This window comes from Nothobranchius furzeri, chromosome 4 (assembly GCF_043380555.1).
Source record: "Nothobranchius furzeri strain GRZ-AD chromosome 4, NfurGRZ-RIMD1, whole genome shotgun sequence".
NCBI classification, from domain to species: Eukaryota; Metazoa; Chordata; class Actinopteri; order Cyprinodontiformes; family Nothobranchiidae; genus Nothobranchius; species Nothobranchius furzeri.
In genome coordinates this window covers 87,702,970-87,725,017 of record NC_091744.1, presented here as the reverse complement: position 1 = coordinate 87,725,017, position 22,048 = coordinate 87,702,970, and the positions used below count along the sequence as shown (strand labels likewise).

At 45.8% G+C, this 22,048-nt stretch overlaps 1 protein-coding gene across 1 annotated transcript; it reads left to right on the top strand.

The window, feature by feature from the left end:
• Window positions 1–26: 26 nt before the first annotated feature.
• Window positions 27–20,573, top strand: mlycd (malonyl-CoA decarboxylase). The gene is made up of 5 exons (XM_070550591.1): window positions 27–1,520; window positions 5,016–5,128; window positions 7,875–8,031; window positions 8,372–8,524; window positions 17,424–20,573. Exons 1-5 carry the CDS (start codon window positions 921–923, stop codon window positions 17,967–17,969), a joined length of 1,569 nt encoding a protein of 522 aa, XP_070406692.1. The 5' UTR covers window positions 27–920; the 3' UTR covers window positions 17,970–20,573.
• The last annotated feature ends 1,475 nt before the right edge of the window (window positions 20,574–22,048 follow it).

The window sequence follows — 22,048 nt, the reverse complement described above, 5'->3', positions numbered from 1 at the left end:
TTCTCTTTGTTGTTCCTTACATTTTTATCACAATAGTTTTTTTTTCATTTAAAACATATTTTAATAACAAAACAATTTTTTTTACATTTTTAGTTTTTGTGAAGCCTTTCATGATTTTTATTTTGAGGCGCTAGATAAAAGATCGTTTTCTTTCTTTCTTTTATGTGAAGTTCTAACTTTTCACCACTAGATCCCTCATCATGGTTTACATGGTGTGTGTGGGTGGGAGTTGATGTGCGCGTGTGTCTGCTTGGTCTTCTTGAGCCCCAGTGAGTCATGGTGGATGGCTGCTTATACTGATCCAGGATCCTCTGGGGTTTCTTCCTGTGAAAAGGGAGTTTTCCTCTCCACTGTCGCCGCATGCTTGCTTAGTATGAGGATGGCTGTAAAGACGCTGACACAGCGACTCGATGCAACCTGCTGGGTTTCTTTTATGGGTAAGCCTTTTACTGGTTGGCTTAATGAACTCAACTGTATTGGAATGGTTACTATGTTAAGTACCTTGAGACGGCTCTTGTCGTGATTTGGCGCTATTTAAATAAATAAACATAACTGAATCACTCTTATTGGAACAAAAGTGTAGTTCAAGCTTCTTTCTACCGGAGAACGCCAAATCCACAAATCCCCCTTCCATTCGAAGTTGTTTACCGGAACCAGAGTGTAGTTCTAGCTTGTCAACCCTAGAGGGCGTACATGCCTCTCCTCGTTAACAAAAAGTCTGTTAAAGCTCTGAGTTTGTAGAGCTCTAACTAAGATGACTTAGCACCATAACTCCATAACGTGTTTAATACTGTTGCACAATTACAATTTCAATTGTATTTTAGGCTGAATAATAAGAAAAGTAACATTGGCAGAAGACGCAGCAGCAGAAGAAGCGCGCTGTTTCTTTAAGAAACCCGGAAGTGATTCAACCTGGTGTCATGTTCGTGCTAGCTTGCACGTTTCTAAACACACAGCTGAGGATGCTTCCTGCCATGATATCCAACTCCATCATCTTGGCAGTCCGAGGCAGTGTGAGGTGCTGGCGAACCCGTTCTCTCCTGAGAGTGTCTCTAGAAGCCTCGAGCGTCCGCTGCTGGCGTCGGTACTCTCACCCGACTCGCCGCAGAGTCCCGGACATGGAGGAGGTCCTGGCGAGAGTTGTCGTTCCTTTGCCTTCATACGAAACGAGAGAGAAATCCCCGCCTCCGCCCGAATCAGTCAGCCTCGAGTTGATGCACTACTACAGGGGTCTGGAAAAGGAAGATAAAGTAGAGTTCTTAACAAAACTGTCTCAAGAATACGGCGTGGACCACAAAGCCGTCTCCGAGCTCTCCGCCAAGCTGCTGGACACTCAGCTGCGGGACTTGGCGACTATCTTGCAAGTCGAAGACAGGCTCCGGTACAGTCTGACTCCCCGATATAAACAGTTGCTCAGCCATACAAGCAGGACTGAAGGCGGCGTGAAGTTCCTGGTGGATCTTCGTGCTGATGTGCTGGAAATGATCTCATCCAAAGCTAGCGAAAGCGCGCACATCAGGGTAATTCATTTGTTTACTTTTTCTACGGATGCTCGCATGGTTCAAATGCTTGTCACACGCGTTTACTGCACAATTACCCGAGAAGCATATTGTTTGTGATGACAAGAGTCAGCTGCTGAGCATAACTGATTACGTAACTAACCTTTCACACTGTAGCCCCTGCTACTCCAGTCACGTGGTTCATGTTTCCGTGCAGCCGCCTGGGACTGACCTTTACCCTCGTTTACATTTCCCGCTAAACACGATGCATGCGGTGAATAAAAGATACATGTAGTAAAAATGTCTTCTAATTTTTTATTTTAAATCAATGATTTGATTAATTTTATTATTATTATTATTATTATTATTATTATTATTATTACTGTTATTATTATTATTACTGTTATTATTATTATTACTATTATTATTATTGTGAAAGGGTAATAAATAAAATAAATCTGCATTTTATTCTAATAGTAGTTACTAAATTGCAGATCCAGGCTCAGATTAGACTTTTACATTTTTAAACCATCAAAACTACTAATTACATTTCTGAAATAAACAGAAAAAAACCTAAAAATACAATAAAAATGAACAAAAGGAAAACAAACTAAAAAGTTGGTGGGGTCATCATTTAAATATTTTTACCAAATACTTGACTTTGTTTGCAGAAATGTTGCCTCAAATTAGTGAGAAGCCCACATCTTGCACCAGAATGGCGCTCATTGTTGTCACACTATCCAGATCTATGGTAAGCAAACTTGCCCACTGCAGGCAGTTATTACAGATTTAGCTTCATCAGTCCAGAGCCCCTGCTGCCATTTTTCTGCACTTCTCTTTGGCTGAACCGGGCTGAACACACCCACACGAGGCACTGATCAAGGCTGTCTTCCAGTGTTGCTGGACAGCCTCGTGTTCAAATAAATAAATACAACCCTTCAAACTAGTTTGATTCAACACACGAGGACGCAAGAACCACTCTGCTGTTGCTGCAGATTGAAAAAGCTGAATATAAATCAGGCATGCAACGAGTATTTTGAATTAAGCTTTTGAAGACGTAGTGGAAAAAATCTAGAAAAGGAATTGGAAATGGGAAAAGTATGTTTGTATCCCAGCTGGAGACATGACTTACGTGGCTTTTCCTCCTTATCTAACAGAAAAGTCAGTTTCTTGCACCTCATTGTTCAGTTAAATAATTCTAGTTTACATTTCAGCCTACCAGCGAGAGTTTAGCGTTTGACTGAGTTTGGGATCCTGGATCCGATTCTAAGCCGGGCCATGATCCATAACCTTTTAGGGTTCCCGCTGACGTGTGAGGACTGTGCTGAAGCAAGGTTAGGACCATCTTCTCTGGCCTGTTCCAGATCTCCACCACGTTAGCCTCAGCCTGCTAGCTAGCTGACAAATGTCACCTCTGATCTGACCCTGGAGCAGATTGTCTGGGTCAAATATTTAGCTTCTTGACAGTTTCATGGTCTGGTGTGGTCATGTTGAGAAGCATGTTTCCTTTAGAAAAACATCTGCACATGTTTGATGTGTTTTAAAGTTTCTGAGAGACCCCCGGTGTTCTTACACTACAGCTGTTCTCGTTTTCACCTCTTTTGCTCAATTTCATGAACTTTTTTCCTGCTGAGAGGAGTTCAATCCATTTAATCTCAATAGCTCAATACCCACTGAGAGCTTGTGAGCTTGTAAAGGTCCAGGCTGCTGTAGCTACACGTGCATACCACCTTGGTCTTGGCGATGCCCTTTTAATTGAAGCTTTTTAGTTGCTATTGCCAGAATTGATTGAGCTAAAATGAGGAAAGGTCATGTTAAATATTACACTTTTAGTGCCAGAAATGAAGACTTGTGCATGCTGGCTGGAGGGGAAGGGGCCGACAACCAAAGCGCAGACTCTCATCAGAGATGGAGAGAGTTTAAAAACGGAGGATTTCTAAATGTATCAAAGAGAGAAAAGCAGAGGTCTGCCGTTTTCGTGCTTCTTGCAGGAGTGTCGCTTAGACTTTAGCGGTAGATTAGTCTCTCATGGGCAGGTAATTTATTTTTGCTGTTTCTTTTATCTCTGCCTACCTTCAGGCCTTTCGTTCTTTTTCACCTCGAACGGAGAGGATGAAAGATATTAAGTCAGGTGCCATTTTTTTAGTTGGCTCCTCAGGGTTACACAAAGCTTCTGTGACTATTTCCCCCACAGAGCAGAGCCAGCCAGCTGACAGTTGGCATGCAGCCTAGAGGAAAGGCATGCTGTCCCTCGGTCTCCTGGAAGCCATTGGTCAGTTGGTCTTATGTTGGCATGAAGGTCCTTCCAAGTCCTGTGGCATCAAACTTTCCATTATCCCACAATAACTGGAGCTCAGGGTAAAGAAGGTCCTGATCTCAGGGGTCGCATCGGCTCCCAGCGTCAGCGTCCGATACAGCCACGGTGTCTGAAGGTGCTGCTTCCTTCCTTTTCTAGTCGAGTGCAGGATTTTCTTTTTTTAGGCTTCCCATTCTCCCTCCGCTCTCTTCCCAGCCTGCGGCTGTGATCCTTCCATTTGTAAAGACTTCATCTTCTCCGAGGTCAAAGAAATACATATCACAGTTTGACCCTGATCTTTTGTGTGGCTGAGAGTCGGCGTCTGAAGGCTGCAGCTGCTCTATTCTGGTGGTGGAGGCTGCATGGGATTATCAACCATAACAGATTATTTCACCTCAGGTGACACACGCACACACACACGCGCACACCGTCTCATCGGAAGTAACAAAGGTTTAGCTTTAACTTAATTTTTTCCCCTGAGGGTCGCTTTTGATTTGCTGTTTTTGGAAATCTGTTCCCCGGAAGTTCCTAAAGCCTCAGTGGAGCTGCAGAAATCAGCCTGAAGCGTAAACCCAGGCTGGAGTTCCCGACTCAGTTGGATGGGACAAACTTCCACTTGCTTTTCTATCCCGACCATCGTTGCGTTTGTTTATATATTAGCTAATATGATTGACAAGCCAGTATTAAAGTAGGCCTGATGGAGCCGTGTTCGGGGTTTGTGCGCCGCGCTCACTTGTTTGTGTGTTTGCAGGAGATTTCCTCTAAATGAAGTGTGACCTTTGCTGGAGGACAGGCCTGCTTTCAAATGGCGAGGTGTTTATTGAAGCGGTCCTTTGACGCCCCGTTGCAAGCTCCTGCAAATCACCATTCATAATGTGTAAACATTCAAACGGCATGCAGGCGGCTGGGAGACGGCGCCGTGTGAGATAAGCATATGGAGATGTTCTCTTCACCATCGCTCACTACCTCAGTGCGCTTGAGCTCTTTCACCAAGGCTGTGGTTTCTATAGAAACACAAGACATATGTGGAGCTTTTATTTATGTGAAGAGAAAACTTCATTCGTTGGTCTTACTTCCTTTTCTCCCTCATCACCAGTATCTGAGGATCACCTGAGTCGGGAAGGCAGCTGCTGCTATAAAACACAAAGCATGCTGGGAATTTTTGATTATCAGCTGGATGTGGATGTGTTTCTGAAAGCTGGCCCCTCTTCCTCCCACAGGAGCTGAACGCTACGCTGAAGGGCTTGCTGTCTGAGTGGTTCTCTGTCGGTCTGCTTCGACTTGAAAGAATCACCTGGCAGTCGCCCTGCGAGATCCTGCAGAAAATCAGCCAGTAAGGTCTTTTATTTCCTTAATAATGGCTTTAATATCAGGCAGAAGCTTTCTGCGCTCATTTAATGCAATAAATCACGTGTAAACTTGGTTTGCTACAATAAACGTGCCTCGGTTTTTATCTAGACTGGTGCTAAGGACCGACACCAACGATAAACCTTTGAAAATGTAGTCCCCAGACAAATCACATAACTCTCTCTTTGCTGAAAGAAACTCAAACTTTCTTCAAAAAATGGATTGAAAACGTAAATAATCCCGATTTCTACTTTTATTGTATTTTATATTTTTTATATATTTTTTATATTAGTGCAGTTTTAAACCAAAGCTGCCAAAACGAGCAGTTTTAATAAATGCTGACTGTAATTATTCAAACAGCAGCTGTCAAACGAATGTTGGAAGGTTGAAAAATAATCCAGGAATAAGATTTTTACATTAAAAACCAATCCTTTTCAGAAGCTTCAATACATTTCTACATTTGGCCAAATCTTTAAATATGATTCCTCATTACTTCTGGATTCAGTTAGTCTTTGCTGATTGGTCTAATAGACTAATTAGGTGGTCTGATGTATCGGTCGGCCGATACATCGGGGCAATATTAATCGTTTTTATACATCGACCGATATTTGTTCTTAGTGAAGCTAATTTAAGGTCAGATGCAGCCCGGTGTTGCAGAAGTGAATTTAAATGTATTTTTACATTCACTAATAACATCTGCAGAATACTGTAAATACTCTAAATCAGGCCATCAGCCTGGCGCCACGCGGCCCTTTCTCTAAATAGCACAAGTCTAACATAAAATCACAAATGCGTTAATATAGATTTAAAATCGACAGTTTCTATACAAATCCATTTAAAATATGTTTATTATGAATGTAGTTTAATTAAACTGATCTTTTCTAGTTGAAAGGTCAGTCTGGTGTCCACCTGGTAGCCCTTTATGTGGCTCTCAGCTCCACAAAGGTTGTGACCTCTGCTCAAATCTAACTTTATTTAGGTGTTAGACGTTAACACTGAACAGAGAACAAAGTTAAGATCAACAGTTGGTTAAATTCAGACTTCAAAACTGATGCGGCTTCAGGAACTTTGTGCATCAACTGATGTTGTTAATGACATTTCAGCATAAAATGAGGTGGAAAGGTCCTGATATATGGGCTGACCACGTCGCCTACACGTCGGCGTCAGTATCAGCAACAGAAACACCGATATCGGTGGACCTCTGGTTGTAATCTCAGCTTAATCAGGGCTTCACTTTGTTTACAAGGAGCCTGGATTTTGAGGGTAAAGAGGAGATCTATCTGCTCGTCTCTTATTGAACGAGTCTGGTGGAGGTGGCTGAAGCCTGCTGCGAGTGGATCACGCACCAACATGAATGAGTGAAATACTAAACTTGGAGTCAAGTAGACAACTTTATCTGTTTAAGTGATGAAGAAATAATGAAGGAAAAGCACACACCTGTCCTCACAGCTTCTGTCTCAGTGGTCCAACAACTCGATTAGATATCCGCGTTTCCACAAAAACTGCAATTAGCCGAACTTCAGCTCGACCACCTGAGCCACAGACACGCCGCCTATCTAGATGTGCGCCAGATTTGAGTCCATTTTATTTCCAACTGCTGTTTAAAGGGGATTTTAGAACGCATTTGTCCGTCTATTGCTCCATTACGACTCACGAGTCTTAAGGGTTTGATTATAAATGTAATTTAGCAGAAATATCTGAGTGGCTTGATCTTGTCCTTCCAAGAAACGACAGATTGTTGTTAAACTTTCAGAATAATTGTGCTGAGTTCCTATAAGGATGATCGTTGAGCTCTTTGGATTAGAGATGGGAGGATATCGATACTCGACTATCACAATAACTTGTTTTATGAAACTGAATCGATATTTAAAAGCAGCGTATCAGTTTTATATTGAAGCTTTGCACGCAAACATTCAGTATATGAGGTCTGTGGTGCATTTCACCCTCAGACTGCTAGGTGGCAGCAGTTTGTGCTGCCTTCATTTTGGCAGAACTCGCGCGGCTCATGCTAATGCTAACGTCTTGGAAGCATCTGATCTGAGTTTTCTGAGTAAATTCAGTCCTAAAAATTGCAAATCTAGTTTTGGTACGGCTCCAAAGCGGATCGTTGTGTGATGTACATCGTTGTCATCGCGCCAGACCCTTGCCGTTACATCCTTAACATATTATAAAGGTGCTTTAGTTGGTTCAGGCTAAGCTGAGAAGTCCTCAGAGTGAAACGTCGGACAGATTTATAAGACAGCTAAACGACTGTTATGACCGGTATAACATACTCCTCACAGTTGTTTTCTCCTGCGTCGTGCTGCCACTTCCTGTCCGCCATCATTCGCCTCATGCTGGAGGCGGTTTTCTTCCATAAAGTCGATTAACGTAAAAAAAAGAAAACATACTTTTGGTAACATGAGTGCGATGACCTCTAAGCGCTCAAGCAGTGAGAAATGTGAGGAAAGCAGCAGATCTAATTAGTGCTGCGCTGCTTTACAACAAGGAGCTAATTAAATCAGCTGCTAGCCGGTTAAACCAGCTCTCGTCTCACTTGCACTGGAATCAAGGGTCGAGCGTATCAGCCTTGGGGATCTGATGATGATGATGATGATGATGATGATGCTATGTGGATTGTGTAAGAAACAAAAGTTGAGTCAAGCATCCGTGTTTCTTTCCAAAACCCTGGTAACAAAACGCAGATGGCCAAACTCTCCCAGCTAACACACTAACTGTAGTCCGTCCTGCAGGTACGAGGCCGTCCACCCTGTGAGGAACTGGACTGACCTGAAGCGTAGAGTGGGGCCATGCAGACGCTGCTATGCCTTCACCCACGCCGCCATGCCAGGGGAGCCCTTGGTCGTGCTGCATGTGGCCTTAACCGAAGACATCTCTGATAATATACAGGTTAGAAGCAAAAGCTGCAAGCTACTGCGGTGCTTTAGTTTCTTTCCCACTTCCCCGAGCTCTAGAGGTGATTATTTCTGTGTGGAGAAACAACAGCAAGACCTTTAAGCTGCCCGTCCCTCTGGCAGCAACCTGCACGACGCTCACATCTACTCCCGCCGCTCCACCCGAGGAAACGGCGCCGTCTGACAGCCGTGGTCTTTTTTTCAGCTTTGGCTCAGCGGGTTTGAAGCGGGTGTCTTCACTCCGCTTCACCTCTGCAGCTAAAGCGCAGCAGCTGTGCATCCAAATGCTAAACGCACCACAGCCATTCAGGGATCTTTGTTTTTCCTTCCTCCAGAGTATCGTTCGTGAGTTTGCGACACTGGAGTCAGAAGAGGACGTGAATAAGATCAACTCTGCCATCTTCTACTCCATCTCCTCCACTCAGGCTGGCCTGCAAGGAGTGGAGCTCGGCAACTACCTGATCAAGAGGGTGGTGCGAGAGCTGCAGGTGGGTGGAGGCGGGCTGCGGGAGGGAGCGGGCCAGCGTTGTCAACAGAAATTAGTTTGAGCTTCTACAGATTTGGAGGTGGAAGTGGAGTCGGCAGCTGATAGAAATGAGAAATAATCATCAGAAATAAACTCATTACAGCTACAAGTTCCAGGAGTCGACGGTTATTTATTCTAATTAACTAATATTTACCGTAGGAGCCGAGAGATCGTCATATCTTCTGGGTTCTTGGCTCCCGTTTGCTGTGCAAAAATGATTGCATCACATAAATTTGCATTAATTGAATTTTGCAAATGAAAAAGCCCAAACCGGTCTGAGCTGCTTAGTAAGATGTGAGATGAGACGTCATTAAAACAACAGAGAGACGATGCAAGGGTCTGTAGACTCCTCTAGTGTAAGCATAAGGACCAGCCTCATCGGCAGCCGCTGCAGCTACATAACACCTTATCACGGCACACACAGGTACGCATGTGGACTCCATAAGAGCTCCTCCGCTCTGTGATGGAAGATCAGAAAGCCGTTGTTGTGTGGCTCCCAGGTGAGTCTCTGAAGTGCAGCTGCAGAAAGAAAAACGATCCCAGTTTCCTGTTGAGGAGTTTTATCTTGGACTGGATGTGGAGTCATAAATCACCTCGGTGTGTTTAGGGCTGCGCTGTTGCAACGGCACCGTGTGCTGGTCTGGTTTGATAAAAGTACCAATATCCTAATGCTTCTTTATGACACATAAATCCATATTTAGTACATATAGACATGGCCGTCCTCACCAGACAGGCCTTAATAACGTCTAATCCATCACTCGGTAAGTGCACAGGAGCCCTCTCAGGTCTGGCCACTCAGCTCGTTTTGAAATGATCCGAACCCTGAAGCTCGTCTGCCCAGCAGCTGAACACACAACACTCTTCAGCATTTCTCCATCAGCAGCTGGTTTAAGCTCCTTCAGCTGATGTTAAAGGCTTGTTTTCAGAGAGAAGCCTACAGGTGGTTTTCTCTGGTGAAAACATGACTCAGCAAACATGGCTGGCGCTCACAGGCACTAGGAGGCAGACGTGATCACAGTTTGCTCCAGAAACCACCTGGTTTCAGTGTCAGCTGGAGGCTTCTGCTGGTTATGAATTTATTAACAACAAACTAAAACATCTTTAATGATAGTTTGGAGTCTTTATTTTTGTATAACAGCAGAGGTGAATGTACCAGGTGACTAACCTGAAACTGTTCACTGTCAGAGACTTCCTGCTGCAGCTTTAGAGGCTCTTTTCTGGAGGAAGGGAAATAAGCTTATCAGTGTACTGATGCACATCTTAATCTGGCAAAGACAGAATATTTCCATCCATCCATCCATCTTCAGTCGCTTATCTGGGATCAGGTCGCGGGGGCAGCAGCCCAGGCAGGGAGGCCCAGTCTTCCCTCTCCTAACCCACTTGGGCCAGCTCCTCCGGGGGAATCCCAAGACGTTCCCTGGCCAGCCGCAAGACATAGCCTCTCCACCGTGTCCTGGGTCTACCTTTAGGTCTCCCGGTTGGACGTGCCTGGAAAACCTCACCAGGGAGGCGTCCAGGAGGCATCCTGACCAGATACCCGAGCCACCTCAACTGGCTCCTCTCAATATGGAGGAGCAGCGGGTCTACTCCGAGCCCCTCCCGAATGACCGAGCTTCTCACCCTATCTCTAAGGGAGAGCCCAGCCACCCTGTGGAGAAAACTCATTTCAGCCGCTTGTATCCGTGATCTCGTTCTTTCAGTCACTACCCAAAGCTCATGACCATAGGTGAGGGTAGGAACGTAGATCCACCGGTAAATCGAGAGCTTCGCCTTCTGACTCAGCTCTCTCTTCACCACGACAGACCGGTACAACGCCCGCATCACTGCAGATGCAGCACCAATCCACCTATCGATCTCACGCTCCAGTTTTCCCTCACTCGTGAACACGACCCCGAGATACTTAAACTCCTCCACTTGGGGCAGGACCTCATCCCTGACCCGGAGAAGGCATTCTACCCTTTTCTGACTCAGATTTAGAGGAGCTGATTCTCATCCCAGCTGCTTCACACACACACACGCACACACACACATATATACATATGTGTGCGTGTGGGAATATTTAAAGGGACAGGAGAGCAAGTACGGCATGTTTGGATTGAAAAGACAGAAAATTGTTAAACTGTTGTCTAGAATTATTGTCCGAGGCTTGATTTGAATTTGTTTCCCTTCACATCTTTATCCTGTCACTTTTCTCTGGGTGAAAGCATGAATGCTGCATTTTTAATAGACTGAGTGGGAACCGTCTCTCTGACCCTGACATCATAAGTGCAGCGCTCTACTGTAAAACCTGACTTGTAATCTGCAGAGGTCCCGGGTCTCTGACAGAGCTGTAGCTCACATAAAGGTGATCAGAGACGGCGCAGCCACAGAAGGATCACTACAGTGACGGGTAGATGATAAAGTAGGAACCAGAAGGTCACCGCTGTGATTTCAGGTGAAGAGAGAATGTCTTGATTGTCTTTGTCGATTAGACCCCGGAGCACGAATCTGGCGCATCTCCCTCTTTTTCCTCTCATCCGTCTTCTTTAGTCACCTTTTCTGCTGCCTTTAAGCTTCTTTCACCCACTTCTGTTATCCTTACTTCCTTCTACATATGTTGGTTGGAAGTCAAAGCTAAGGAAGGAAAATCGCAGCGAGAGAAAAGCAAAAGGGGGAAAGTGAGAGGGGTTGATTTGGAATTGAAGAAAAGGAGAAATACGTACCAGGGGTCGTCTGACGCTTCTTCATCCATCAGCATCCATTCCCTTCTCCGCCAGACATATTGTTCCATCACTTATTAAAGTGGACACCTAAGCACAGAGCGGGCCTGGGAGAGGAGGAGACTGTTGCCAAAGGAGACGAGAGAGGTGAGGATTTCATGAGAGGAGAGAGCGGTTCATGTGGCCAGACTAGACGCCCAGAGGCACAGGAAGGGTGGCTGTTGGGAGCAAAAGACACGTATTATAGGTGGGATGGAGCAGAAGGAGGGAAAACCGAGCACCAAGGCTGAGGGCATCATCCATCTCCATCTGCAGAGCAGGATGGAGGAGCAGGGGAGTCGATTCATAATGAACTGTGTTGGGGTTATTAGGAGCGAACAATTTGTAAGCTTTAACTTACTTTTGGATTCTTCAATAAATTCTGTAAATATGGGAATATTTACTGATTTATTAATTAATTAAGATATTCTTAGATATACGGGGCACCATTCCCCTTTAACCGGGGAAAAATTGAATCCAAAACTCTTATCAGTCTTTCTTGAAGTTCGTAGAATCCTCGGAGCAGAGACTTCTCTTCGACACAACAAAGCTACTGGAGACGAAAATCTGAATTTTATAACGTTTAATTAACAATTTGTCAAATGAATAAACAGTGGCATAAATGACTAATAACCATGTGATATAATAAAAGGATGTATATTCAAAATAATGTTCAAGGTGTTTTGTGTGTATGTATGTGTGTGTGTTTCTAAAATGGAGTCTGTATGCAAGATGGCTGACCCCTTTGTCTGGCTAAAGTGTGGGTGGCAACTTGCACTTTAACTTCCAAAGCACTTAGAATCATCAGTAACTTAACCTTAAATTCACTCAAAACATTTCAAAGGATCATGAAACAACACAAAAGATTAATCACGAATAATATCTTTTAGTTTAACCACGTGGCCAAGCAGAAAACATTTAAAGATACCAAACAATGATCAATAAGCAGTTTATTCTTTCACAATGACCCGACGGACGTGTTTGGGAACGAAAGAGGAAAACACGAAGCTACTTTTAAGCAATAGACGCGGTTTTATTGCTTATTCTGGACTATAGAGGAAACGGGAGAAGAAAAGGAGAGAGAAAAATGAGTTTCCTGATCACCAGAGCAGCAAGGCGTCCCCAGCTGTTTGATTTGACGGTTCTCCGTTTTCTCCGCAGTTTTCAGCGTCATCCGTCGGTTTGATGCTTTCTCCGTTGTTTGGCGTTCTCCGGGAGTGTTTCTCCACGGGCTGGACACAAAGAGAACGAAGTTTCTTTTGTGCTGAGTTTGACAACTTACAGCGTCTCTGAGAGCTGCATGGAGCTCCGCTCGTTCCCAGTCAGGTCCCGATGGAGTTGGAGTGGTTTCCAGCGGTTGCGTGGCTCAACTTGGGCACTTAGAGCTTCCGCGTGCTCAAGTTGTCGGAGCGTTCGACAAGCGTGTCCTTACCGCCAGGTATCCTGGGCAAAAGAACGAGGTTTCTTTGTCTTTGCTCAAGATTTATGGTCTTAGTTCGCGGGAAAAGCTCCACGGCCTCCCGCACATGCGCAGAACGTGTTTCTGGTACTAGGCGGTGACATCATCACAATGCTTCCGTGTGCAAAGCATCATGGGAAATGAAGTTTCTTGGTGCTGATGTGATTATTTGCTTTTCAGAGCAATTTAAGCACAGTCATTTTGGAGAAAATCACTGCATAGTAATTTCCTCATGAGGTCAGACCCTCAACAACTGTATGTCTGAGGGACCAGAGGGTCGAGCAGACCGGAGCACAAACAATAAGCCTCGTGTTGTTTTTGACATTAAACTTCAGCGTTTTATCCATCTTCTTTCTGCGGTCCATCACTGGTGGCCTTTACGCTGAACGCTCTCATCGGTTCCCCGCATACCTTCACCTGACTTATCCACCACAGCGCCATGAGCCGACTAGTGCCAGAAGGTTCATGCTTCTGTGATCGGGCCGGTCGTCCACCTGAAGGTTCACAAACACAAATCTTTCTAAAACATTCAGCCAAAGTGAAGATGTGCTGATCCTCTGCTGCCAGCGTCAGCCGGGGTTAGGGTTCTCGCAGGCTGGGGGCGATGGTGGCGCAGGAGTAACGCGCCCGCCTCGGGATCAGAAGGCTGCAGGTTCCAGCCCTGTTTAGCCTGTCGCTGTATCCTTCCTGCTGGTGCTGTTCGGAGGGACGGGTGACGCCAGGGCAGCTGTAGCTACAGTGTAGCTCATCACCACCTGGGTGTGAATGACTGATTGTGTTGTAAAGCGTCTTGGGGGGCTCCAGGCCTCTGGAAGGTGCGATACCAGAAGCAGGCCGTTTAGGAGCAGCACGGGGAGCCTCGGTGTCCGAGCGCTTTTTGCATGCCTGCTTTTACGAGCTGAGTCAAACGAAAGCCTAACTCCTGCTCCTCCGTCAGCTCTGCGAGGAAAAGACGCTCACGCATTCACGGAGACGTCAGCACAACAGAGGGCACAGCACCTTTCTGGGTGTCCTGTCGCGTTTCCGGTGCATTTACTACCGTCTTCTTTCTATTTCAGATATTTTTAGTCCCTCGTTCTCCTCCACCTCTTCATGCGCTCGCTCTCCACCTCGTTCGATGGATGTTTAGAAAAGTGGGCTCCGCCCGTCTTTGCGGACCTGTTGGAGAGCCCTCGCAACGACAGATATCGGTGTTTCTATCGCGTCAGACCCGTGCCACAACCCGTGCACGCGCATTGGGTCCACAGCGCGCGTGTGAACGGGACTCGCGAGCGAAAATATACATGGCGAGAGGTCATTTGTGCACTGAGAGGGAGCAAACTGTGTCTGTGAGCGCACAAGGATGTGCACAAGTGACAAATCTGCGTGCGCGCGTTGCCAACGAGCACACGGCAGAGGAAAACGTGCGCGCGCGGCAGCCTCTCTGCGCGCTCGGCCGCCTCTGCGCGCTCAGTTCCTAATTCCGCTCGCTCGGCTGTGAGGAGTTTTGGCACTCTGGAGGCGTGGCCTGTGGCAGATCTTCCCTATCCTCTGATTGGTTAGTTTACCCCGCACTTTACTCTCTAGCTATCTATATAAAAAAATCTGATATTCAGCAGTTGCTGGCATAGCTCAGCTGGAAGAGCGGGTGACTCTCACTCTGGAGGATCCAGGTTCGGGTCCGGCCAAGGGACATACAGTTGATGTCATATTATTCTTTCCTAATTCCTGTGATTTTATTTTACAGTTGTGACCGTTCAACTGTCATTAAACGTCCGAATGTTTGCTGGGCAGTGTTTTAAAAAGTGCACATAAGCTAGATGGTTTTAACCAGGTAAAAATAGACTTGTGGGTGTAGGTATGTTCAAGTTTAAAAAGTTCTTGCCTCATTAATGTATTGTTTATTTTTTTCAGCATTTAATTGACAAATTATCCTTTCAAATAATTAATTGATGAGTTACATAATTGTCCATTTAGAATTGTTGAATGGACTGAGTCAAGTTTGGTGCACTTTATATATTTCAAAACATGTTTTTTTTAATTATGCATATAAATAATTTTAATGTTAATTTATTTAAATATTTCTATTTTTTCATTACCTCACCCTTGTTTTGACAAAAACGGGACCTTGCTGGATAATATCACGGAGAAACTATTTGTTCACAGTACTTGGCTCAGTGAGGATCTGTGTACCAAAGGAGGAGATACTCAGAAATCTGTCTGCAGATTGTTACAACCCAGACTGGAAGTGGTGGGCTGTAATAAGAAAGGAGACCAAACAGAGGAGTGGGGGTTCAACAACTGATTTATTTAACAAAAGTAAGGATTTACTAAAGCAGATCAGTGCAGTCAAGATTTACTGGTGTTTGGGTAGTCCTGAACGTGTTGTGATGCCCCCACCGTCTCATTGGGTTTTCATTTGTGTTTAATTGTGTTTTTCTTCTGTTGTAGGCAGCTGGTTAAGCAGCCTTGGAGGCACCTGGGCTCAGGGTGTGGTGCTGCCTACAAAGCCTACTGTTTTTCTGCTTTCACTGGGTCTCTCCTGTGTGGTGGAGAGTCCTCACTGGCCATTTTCTGTTCACTAACTTGCTTTAGTAAATCCTTACTGTGGTTAAATAAATCAGTTGTTGAACCCCCACTCCTCTGTTTGGTCTCCTTTCTTATTACAGCCCACCACTTCCAGTCTGGGTTGTAACAATCTGCAGACAGATTTCTGAGTATCTCCTCCTTTGGTACACAGATCCTCACTGAGCCAAGTACTGTGAACAAATAGTTTCTCCATGATATTATCCAGCAAGGTCCCGTTTTTGTCAAAACAAGGGTGAGGTAATGAAAAAATAGAAATATTTCATTAAATTAACATTTAAATTATTTATATGCATCATTAAAATAAAAAAACATGTTTTGAAATATATAAAGTGCACCAAACTTGATTCAGTCCATTCAACAATTCTAAATGGACAATTATGTAACTCATCAATTAATTATTTGAAAGGATAATTTGTCAATTAAATACTGAAAAAAATAAACAATTCATTAATGAGGCAAGAACTTTTTTTTCTCTCTCTCTCTCTCTCTCTCTCGCTCTCTCTCTCTCTCTCTCTCTCGCTCTCTCTCTCTCTCTCGCTCTCTCTCTCTCTCTCTCTCTCTCTCTCTCTCGCTCTCTCTCTCTCTCTCTCTCGCTCTCTCTCTCTCTCTCGCTCTCTCTCTCTCTCTCTCCCCCCCCCCCCCACTCTAAGGGAGTTTGCAGTGTATTAGTGAGTCATATATTGTACAACCACAGTCATAAAGTTTTCAATCAGTAGTTTTATTTCAGTATGTATTTTTCCAGTATCACAAAAAATGTAATTTTATATGGTTAAAACCATCTAGCTTATGTGCACTTTTTAAAACACTGCCCAGCAAACATTCGGACGTTTAATGACAGTTGAACGGTCACAACTGTAAAATACCTGAAATTAAGAAAAATTAACATGACATCTACTACATTTCCTTGGCCGGACTCGAACCTGGACCCTCCGGGGCGAGAGTCACCCGCTCTCCCAGCTGAGCTATGCCAGCAACTACTAAACATCAGACTTTTTTATATAGATAGAGGGTAAAGTGCGGGGTAAACTAACCAATCAGAGGACAGAGAAGATCTGCCACAGGCCACGCCTCCAGAGTACCAAAAGCCCTTACAGCCGAGCGAGCAGGAGTCAGAAACCGAGCGCGCAGAGAGGCTGCCGAGCGCGCACAGAGGCTGCCGCGCGCGCACGTTTTCCTCTTCCGTGTGCTCGTTGACAACACGCGCACGCAGGTTTGTCACTTGCGCACATCCTTGTGCGCTCACAGACACAGTTTGCTCCCTCTCAGTGCACAAATGACCTCTCGCCATGTATATTTGCGCTCGCGAGTCCCGTTCACACGCGCGCTGTGGACCCAATGCGCGTGCACGGGTTGTGGCACGCTTTAAACGCCATATGTTTCGCGTCCCTGCACCGACGCAGACAGAGAGGCATGAGGCAAAGGACGACGTTAAAGGCACACGTGGCAGTTTTTCCTGCTTTGAGCGCCCCCTAGTGTTCGTTAGTAATTCTCTGTGGTTAAACAGAAAATGAAACACATCTCCTCACTGAGTTCGTCTTTTGAACACCTTCATCTAACAGCTGAGCAGCTCATCACTAATATTCATGATCTCAAACATGCAGGAACCGTGCTGGAAGCAGCCTGCAGCACCAGGTGAGTCCAACAGGTGGCGCCGGCCACACTGACACTGCAAGTGTGGTATTGTGGCTGCAGGCGGTGGGGTCTGAGTGGCGTTTGGTGAACCCTGTAAAGGGTCGTTTTAGCACACACTGGCTCAGGAAAAGGATGTAAAACTATTAGCATAGCTTGGCTTCAGGACAGGTATCGGGGAGGGAGCTACTGCCGACCACACGTTTGCTACGTCTGTGGGTGTGAACAAAGCTCTCACGTGGTTAGGAGTGATGTGGACCGGAGTATGGAAGGAGGAAGACATGTTCCGTGTGTGCATGGCCTCTGGGAAAGCTGCCTTCCTACTTTCTACGCTGGAAAAATGTTTCTAAAACGTATTTTCTGATCGTCTTGTTTTAGGTCCGTAGTTATTTTCTGTTCTGCTGATGAAATCCTAAAGGTCCTCCTCACCAGGACTTCCCTGTAACCCGTCTTCATCTCTCTTTCAGAGCGAGTTCCCACACATGACCCAGTTCTCCAGTTTGTCACCCATCCCGGGCTTCTCCTCCTGGCTTCAAGGCCTGCTCAGCCAGTACAGGAAGGAGGGTCGTGCTTCTGATCTTTTATCAGAACAGGAGTGGAAGGAGGTGGAAAAAGCCACAGACTCGGCCTCGGGGACCCCAGCTGTCGACGCCCTGCGGAAGCTCATCGGCACCAGCGAGTGGATGCGCTCGGAGCGGCTGTCCGGTGTTCTGGAGCCGGTTCTGATGCGTCTGTGTGCCTGGTACCTCTACGGGGAGAAGCGAAGAGGCTTCGCTCTCAACCCAGTAGCGAACTTCCACCTACAAAATGGCGCCACCATGTGGCGGCTCAACTGGCGCGCCGACACCAGCCCCAGAGGCGTTGCGAACTCCTGTGGAATGATGGTGAACTACCGTTACTTTCTGAACGAGACGTCTAAAAACAGCGCGCTGTACCTTCAGAGTAAAGTCATCACTGCGTCAGAACAGGTGCTGGGCTTCGTGTCCCAGTTCCAGAAGAGCAGCAAGCTGTAGAACAAGGAAGAGGGCGCGGCTTCACCTGCGGTTCAGCCTGGCTTAATAAACCAGACGCGTGTGTTACCCCGGGTTTCCACGGGAGCCGTCAGCAGCACGTTACTGCAGCAGCACGTCTTGCTCGCGTAAGCTGCTGCTTGGCCCTTCCCACGAGACGCGAATCAGCAGGGGAGCAGCTGTCACCGACCGAGCACGAAGTCACACGAGTGACTTCGTCAGTAAACACAACAACAAGCAGGAGAAAACTACAACATGGCTCCAAAATGTTTGTGTTTTTATGTTCTGTCCGTTTTATAATCGCCAATACGGACCTGAAAAACAAAGGAGACCGCTAGCTAGGTGATAACTTCTCACGGGGACGCACAGTTAGTAACCTTCTTTAAAGTAAAGCAACCGGAAGGCAGTACGTTCTTTATTCTGAAAATCTCGGGAGCTTCTCTCCATTTCCGCGTCTGATTTCCTGTCTTTCCTTCCCCAAAAATGTCGAACTTCACCCGTTTCAGAGGCGTCGCGCGTAGAAAATAGAACCGGCGCGTAAAGGCCGCGACATGCTGCTCCTGAGACGCGGCCGACTCGCGCTGCTGACGGCTGCCGACGGCTCCAGTGGAAAAGGTTCTGTTGACCACAGCGGTTGCTATCAGCAGCTATGACGTGCTGCTGCAGTAACGTGCTGCTGACGGCTGCTGTGGAAAGCCGGGGTTAGCAGCACAGCAGCAGCGATGCGCGTCGTGAAACGAGGTTGTTCCTCACACGACGTAACTCCATCTGCTGTTGCCTCGTTAGATTTCTGTGTGATCTGGTGTAAGGGATCCACAGAGCCGGCTGCAGCTAATGCAGCAGAAGGCATCGATCCATGCCAAAGCTTGCTCTTGGATAAGAGTGTAATGGTGAGGCTGCAGCCACCGGGCGGGCACCGACTGGAATACAGGGTGCTTCTTCTTTCATTTGGCTGAACGTCTCACTGTCAACACGCCAGAAAATTAGAGAATTATTATTTCTGTTCTTGAATTGTTTGAGTGCACACACACACACCTGCTGTTCTTGAGGTTTCATTCATTAACGTAAGCAAATATCACGGTTTTGGTCGATCACGTCACAAACCCGCTGGAAGTGGGCTTCCATGGCGCTCCCATTCCTCGTTTCCGGTTTTTGGCCCTGGCAGACCTCCACACACAGCCGTTGTCTCTGGAGAGCCATCAGCGATGTCCTAACGGCGCTGTACAGGTGCCAAGCAGGGCTCGTGTCAGCCCACACCCTGTTGTTGTGAAATAATAAATCACAGCAAGTTGACTGTGAAATTACATTTTATCTCACCGAGGAGTCAAACTTTCTTTTTCTTTTTTCCACTCTCCGCCTCTCCTCCTTTCTTTTTGTTCCCACCGCTCTGCAGCTCGGTGTCCTAGGAACTAATGGAGTGAGAAATAAAGTTAAAGTAAATGGCTAGATTGATGGTGTTCACTTGTGGGGAAGGAGGGGGTGAGGCATAAAGAGGACAGTTGTTTAAAGGATGCCCTTGAGAGACGAGTGAGCACCTCTGGAGACACCGACGACAGTAGCAGACTCCTCCGTCTCTGTGCTCCGATACGAGCAGAGACGGAGGAAAGATCAGTGCCATCATGCTGCTTCACAATGGAGGCGGGTGGACATACTGGCATGGGTTTCCATAGAAACAACAGTGACATATTACACACATGCTGCCGGCTCGACCATAAACCCTTTCTGGTTTGAAAAACATGAAATGATTGTATAAATGATGTTTGGTAGGCAGTCAGATTGAAGCATGAAGGAAATCTGAAGTTTTCTCTAAATAAAAATGATGCAAGTGTCCCCAGAGACTGGATCTGCAACTAACCCGATGGCAAGGCTTTAATCAGCTCAGAGGTGAAAAACAATCCGGTCCAGGTTTTAGATGTCGCTCAAGGTTGATTTGAAAGTGGCTTTGCAACTTATAAAGTATCAGTGCAACAAAGGCGCTATTATCATTAAAGATCTGCAGTCAAACACCAGTAACGTTGAATCTCCTTGTAAAGGCTTTATTCTGTGGACAGATGCAGCTGCGAGGATTCTCATCACTAAGGATTTCTGCTTTGAAGCAGCGTGTTTAAACCTGTCTGGACTTATATCTAATCAGATTTAGTCATATTCCAGCCCTCTGCACATGGCGATAATACACTCATGAGCCAAGTTCAATATTGCGCAGCGCTGTGGTCCGGCACGTCTTCCAAAACACACTTTCCAGTTCTTCTCCAAATGCGGCTGAAGACCTAATTACAGTTGATCACTAACCGTGCTTGGAAGGTCTCTGCTAAAAATAATCCAGCAACGCTGGCAATCCTTTTAATTTTGGTGGTGTTGCGTGCGAGTGTGCATGCTGATGGTTCGTTTCAGTTGTGAGGAAATTGCCTTACAAAAGGAGGCTAATCCAGTCTTCACAGATCAAAGTGACCAGAATAGAGAGGAGGCTGTGGTGTTTTCACACATTCACTCTGAGGAGATTGTAATGCTTTTTTCTGAAGTGAGACTAAAATAACACTCAGAATTTTCTATTTTATAGTAAAAATCAGTGACCAGATTCATTCAAATGAATAAATGCTTAAATGAGAACAGGTTTCAGGGAACTTTCATGTTTTTGACAGAGTTCCTCAGAGGAAGCTGCTCAGGTAACATGCACAGACCCTAATGTTGATGCTGCAGACCCTAATGTTAATGCTGCAGACCCTAATGTTGATGCTGCAGACCCTAAAGTTGATGCTGCAGACCCTAATGTTAATGCTGCAGACCCTAATGTTAATGCTGCAGACCCTAATGTTGATGCTGCAGACCCTAATGTTAATGCTGCAGACCCTAATGTTGATGCTGCAGACCCTAACGTTGATGCTGCAGACCCTAATGTTAATGCTGCAGACCCTAATGTTAATGCTGCAGACTCTAATGTTAATGTTGCAGACCCTAATGTTGATGCTGCAGACCCTAATGTTGATGCTGCAGACCCTAATGTTGATGCTGCAGACCCTAATGTTGATGCTGCAGACCCTAATGTTGATGCTGCAGACCCTAATGTTAATGCTGCAGACCCTAATGTTGATGCTGCAGACCCTAACGTTAATGCTGCAGACCCTAATGTTGATGCTTCAGACCCTAATGTTGATGCTGCAGACCCTAATGTTGATGCTTCAGACCCTAATGTTAATGCTGCAGACCCTAATGTTGATGCTGCAGACCCTAATGTTGATGCTGCAGACCCTAATGTTAATGCTGCAGACCCTAATGTTGATGCTGCAGACCCTAACGTTAATGCTGCAGACCCTAATGTTGATGCTTCAGACCCTAATGTTAATGCTGAAGACCCTAATGTTGATGCTGCAGACCCTAATGTTGATGCTGCAGACCCTAACGTTGATGCTGCAGACCCTAACGTTAATGCTGCAGACCCTAATGTTAATGCTGCAGACCCTAATGTTAATGCTGCAGACTCTAATGTTAATGTTGCAGACCCTAATGTTGATGCTGCAGACCCTAATGTTGATGCTGCAGACCCTAATGTTGATGCTGCAGACCCTAATGTTAATGCTGCAGACCCTAACGTTAATGCTGCAGACCCTAATGTTGATGCTGAAGACCCTAACGTTAATGCTGCAGACCCTAATGTTGATGCTTCAGACCCTAATGTTGATGCTGCAGACCCTAATGTTGATGCTGCAGACCCTAATGTTGATGCTGCAGACCCTAATGTTAATGCTGCAGACCCTAATGTTAATGCTGCAGACCCTAATGTTAATGCTGCAGACCCTAACGTTAATGCTGCAGACCCTAATGTTGATGCTTCAGACCCTAATGTTGATGCTGCAGACCCTAATGTTGATGCTTCAGACCCTAATGTTAATGCTGCAGACCCTAATGTTGATGCTGCAGACCCTAATGTTGATGCTGCAGACCCTAATGTTAATGCTGCAGACCCTAATGTTGATGCTGCAGACCCTAACGTTAATGCTTCAGACCCTAATGTTGATGCTTCAGACCCTAATGTTAATGCTGAAGACCCTAATGTTGATGCTGCAGACCCTAATGTTGATGCTGCA